Source organism: Mizuhopecten yessoensis, unplaced genomic scaffold, assembly GCF_002113885.1.
Source record: "Mizuhopecten yessoensis strain PY_sf001 unplaced genomic scaffold, ASM211388v2 scaffold171, whole genome shotgun sequence".
Classification (NCBI taxonomy): Eukaryota; Metazoa; Mollusca; class Bivalvia; order Pectinida; family Pectinidae; genus Mizuhopecten; species Mizuhopecten yessoensis.
The window spans coordinates 13,606-19,123 of record NW_018403413.1 but is presented as its reverse complement, the minus strand read 5'-3'; the positions used below and the strand labels follow the sequence as shown (position 1 = coordinate 19,123).

General features: G+C 42.8%; 1 protein-coding gene across 1 annotated transcript; it reads right to left on the bottom strand.

Moving 5' to 3' along the window:
- Positions 1-265: 265 nt before the first annotated feature.
- LOC110456869 (suppressor protein SRP40-like) lies at positions 266-2,701 on the bottom strand. Its single transcript, XM_021507935.1, has 4 exons — positions 2,245-2,701; positions 1,435-1,815; positions 911-985; positions 266-477 (listed from the first exon to the last, which is right to left on the bottom strand). The coding sequence occupies exons 1-4, from the start codon at positions 2,699-2,701 to the stop codon at positions 266-268; spliced, it is 1,125 nt and encodes a 374-aa protein (XP_021363610.1).
- Positions 2,702-5,518: the final 2,817 nt, after the last annotated feature.

Genomic DNA, 5,518 nt, shown 5'->3' with positions numbered 1-5,518 from the left:
CATCTCATCACTACATTCTGTGTTTTTACGGGTTATATCACCACTATATCCTGCGATATTACTGGTTATATCACCACAACACTCTGTGGCACTACTGGTTATATCACCACAACACTCTGTGTCACTACTGGTCATCTCACCACTACACACTGTGTCACTACTGGTCATCTTACCGCTGCACTCTGTGTCATAACTGGTCATCTCATCACTACACTCTGTGTCATAACAGGTCATCTCACCACCACACTCTGGTATTACTGGTCATCTAATCACTACATTCTGTGTCACTACTGGTTATATCACCACAACACTCTGTGGCACTACTGGTTATATCACCACAACGCTCTGTGTCACTACCGGTTATATCAGCACTGCACTCTGTGTCACTACTGGTTATATCAAAACTACACTTTTTGTCACTACAGGCCATCTCATCACTACACTCTGTGTCATAACAGGTCATCTCACCACCACACTCTGTGTCATTACAGGTCATCTATTATACGCTGTGTCATTACATCTCATCTCACCACTACACTCTGTTATTACTGGTCATCTCTTCACTACATTCTGTGTTTTTGCTGGTTATATCACCACTATATCCTGTGATATTACCGGTTATATCACCACAACACTCTGTGGCACTACTGGTTATATCACCACTTCACTCTGTGTCACTACTGGTTACATCAGCACTACACTCTGTGTCACTCCTGGTCATCTCATCACTACACTTGGTCATCTCACCACCACACTTTGTCAATACAGGTCATCTCACCACTACACCCTGTGTCACTACTGGTTATATCACCACTACATTCTGTGTCACTACTGGTTATATCATCACTACACTCTTTGTTCCTACAGGTCATCTCATCACTACACTATGTGTTTTTTCTGGTCATCTCACCACTACATTCTGCGTCATTACAGGTCATCTCATCGTTACACAGTGTGTAATTCCAGGTCATCGCACCACTGCACTCTGTGTCATTACATGTCATCTCACCACCACACTTTGGTGTTACTGGTCATCTCACCACCACAATCTGGGTCATTACAGGTCATCTCACCACCACACTCTGGTATTACTGGTCATCTAATCACTACATTCTGTGTCACTACTGGTTATATCACCGCTACACTCTGTGTCACTACTGGTCATCTCATCACTACACTCTGTGTTTTTACAGGTCATCTCACCACTACACTCTGTGTCACTACTGGTTATATCAAAACTACACTTTTTGTCACTACAGGTCATCTCATCACTACACTCTGTGTTTTTTCTGGTCATCTCACCACTACATTCTGTGTCACTACTGGTTATATCAGCACTACACTCTGTGTCACTACTGGTCATTTCACCACTACACTCTGTGTCACTACTGGTTGTATCAGCACTACACTCCGTGTCACTACAGGTCATCTCACCACTACACTCTGTGTCATAACTGGTCATCTCATCACTACACTCTGTGTTATAACTGGTCATCTCATCACTACACTCTTTGTCACTACTGGTCATCTCATCACTACACTCTGTGTCACTACTGGTCATCTTACCGCTGCACTCTGTGTCACTACTGGTTATCTCATCACTACCCTCTTTGTCACTACTGGTCATATCACCACTACACTCTGTGTCACAACTGGTCATCTTACCGCTGCTCTCTGTGTCATAACTGGTCATCTCACCACTACACTCTGTGGCACTACTGGTCATCTCACCACTACACACTGTGACACTACTGGTCATCTCACCACTACACTCTGTGTCATTACTGGTCATCTCATCACCACACTGTGTCACTACTGGTTATATCAGCACTACACTCTGTGTCACTACAGATCATATCACCACTTCACTCTGTGTCACTACTGGTTATATCACCACTACACTCTTTGTCACTACTGGTCATACTCTGTGTTTTTACTGGTCATCTCACCACTATACTCTGTGTCACTACTGGTTATATCAGCACTACACTCTGTGTCACTACAGATCATATCACCACTTCACTCTGTGTCACTACTGGTTATATCAGCACTACACTCTGTGTCACTACAGATCATCTCACCACTACACTCTGTGTCATTACTGGTCATCTCATCACCACACTGTGTCACTACTGGTTATATCAGCACTACACTCTGTGTCACTACAGATCATATCACCACTTCACTCTGTGTCACTACTGGTTATATCAGCACTACACTCTGTGTCACTACAGATCATCTCACCACTACACTCTGTGTCAAAACTGGTCATCTCATCACTACACTCTGTGTTATAACTGGTCATCTCATCACTACACTCTTTGTGACTACTGGTCATCTCACCACTACACTCTGTGTCACAACTGGTCATCTTACCGCTGCACTCTGTGTCATAACTGGTCATCTCACCACTACACTCTGTGTCACTACTCGTTATATCAGCACTAAACTCTGTGTCACTACAGGTCATCTCACCACTACACTCTGTGTCATTACTGGTCATCTCACCACTACACTCTGTGTCACTACTGGTTATATCATCACTACACTCTTTGTTCCTACAGGTCATCTCATCACTACACTCTGTGTCATTACAGGTCATCTCATCACTACACTCTGTGTCATTACAGGTCATCTCACCAATACCCTCTGTGTCACCACTAGTTATATCACCACTACACTCTGTGTCACTACAGGTCATCTCACCACTACACTCTGTGTCACTACTGGTTATATCACCACTACACTCTGTGTCACTACTGGTTATATCACCACTACACTCTGTGTCACTACTGGTTATATCACCACTACACTCTGTGTCACTACTGGTTATATCACCACTACACTCTGTGTCACTACTGGTTATATCACCACTACACTCTGTGTCACTACTGGTTATATCACCACTACACTCTGTGTCACTACTGGTTATATCACCACTACACTCTGTGTCACTACTGGTTATATCACCACTACACTCTGTGTCACTACTGGTTATATCACCACTACACTCTGTGTCACTACTGGTTATATCACCACTACACTCTGTGTCACTACTGGTTATATCACCACTACACTCTGTGTCACTACTGGTTATATCACCACTACACTCTGTGTCACTACTGGTTATATCACCACTACACTCTGTGTCACTACTGGTTATATCACCACTACACTCTGTGTCACTACTGGTTATATCACCACTACACTCTGTGTCACTACTGGTTATATCACCACTACACTCTGTGTCACTACTGGTTATATCACCACTACACTCTGTGTCACTACTGGTTATATCACCACTACACTCTGTGTCACTACTGGTTATATCACCACTACACTCTGTGTCACTACTGGTTATATCACCACTACACTCTGTGTCACTACTGGTTATATCACCACTACACTCTGTGTCACTACTGGTTATATCACCACTACACTCTGTGTCACTACTGGTTATATCACCACTACACTCTGTGTCACTACTGGTTATATCACCACTACACTCTGTGTCACTACTGGTTATATCACCACTACACTCTGTGTCACTACTGGTTATATCACCACTACACTCTGTGTCACTACTGGTTATATCACCACTACACTCTGTGTCACTACTGGTTATATCACCACTACACTCTGTGTCACTACTGGTTATATCACCACTACACTCTGTGTCACTACTGGTTATATCACCACTACACTCTGTGTCACTACTGGTTATATCACCACTACACTCTGTGTCACTACTGGTTATATCACCACTACACTCTGTGTCACTACTGGTTATATCACCACTACACTCTGTGTCACTACTGGTTATATCACCACTACACTCTGTGTCACTACTGGTTATATCACCACTACACTCTGTGTCACTACTGGTTATATCACCACTACACTCTGTGTCACTACTGGTTATATCACCACTACACTCTGTGTCACTACTGGTTATATCACCACTACACTCTGTGTCACTACTGGTTATATCACCACTACACTCTGTGTCACTACTGGTTATATCACCACTACACTCTGTGTCACTACTGGTTATATCACCACTACACTCTGTGTCACTACTGGTTATATCACCACTACACTCTGTGTCACTACTGGTTATATCACCACTACACTCTGTGTCACTACTGGTTATATCACCACTACACTCTGTGTCACTACTGGTTATATCACCACTACACTCTGTGTCACTACTGGTTATATCACCACTACACTCTGTGTCACTACTGGTTATATCACCACTACACTCTGTGTCACTACTGGTTATATCACCACTACACTCTGTGTCACTACTGGTTATATCACCACTACACTCTGTGTCACTACTGGTTATATCACCACTACACTCTGTGTCACTACTGGTTATATCACCACTACACTCTGTGTCACTACTGGTTATATCACCACTACACTCTGTGTCACTACTGGTTATATCACCACTACACTCTGTGTCACTACTGGTTATATCACCACTACACTCTGTGTCACTACTGGTTATATCACCACTACACTCTGTGTCACTACTGGTTATATCACCACTACACTCTGTGTCACTACTGGTTATATCACCACTACACTCTGTGTCACTACTGGTTATATCAGCACTACACTCTGTGTTTTTACTGGTAATCTCACCGCTGCGCTCTGTGTCATTACTTTTTATATCACCACTACACTCTGTGTCACTACTGATTATATCAACACTACACTCTGTGTTACTACTGGTCATCTCATAACTACACTCTGTGTCATAACTGGTTATATCACCACTACACTCTGTGTCACTACTGGTTATATCACCACTACACTCTGTGTCACTACTGGTTATATCACCACTAAACTCTGTGTCATTACATGTCATCTCACCACTACACTCTGTGTCTTTACAGGTCATCTCACAACTACACTCCGTGCCATTACAGGTCATCTCACCACTACACTCTGTGTCATTACTGGTCATCTCAGCACTACACTCTGTGTTACTACTGGTTATATCACCACTACACTCTGTGTCAATACTGGTAATATCACCTCTAAACTCTGTGTCACTACTGGTTATATCACCGCTACACTCTGTGTCACTACAGGTTATATCATCACTACACTCTGTGTCATTACTGGTTGTATTACCACTACACTCTGTGTCACTACTGGTTATATCACCGCTACACTCTGTGTCATTACTAGTTATATCACCACTACACTCTGTTACACTACTGGTTATATCACCACTACACTCTGTGTCACTACATGTTATATCAACACTACACTCTGAGTCACTACTGGTTATATCACCACTACACTCTTTGTCATTACAGGTCATCTCATCACTACACTCTGTGTTTTTACTGGTCATCTAACCACTATACTCTGTGTCACTACTGGTTATATCAGCACTACACTCTGTGTTTTTACTGGTCATCTCACCGCTACACTCTGTGTCACTACTTGTTATATCACCACTACACTCTGTGTCACTACTGGTTATATCACCACTACA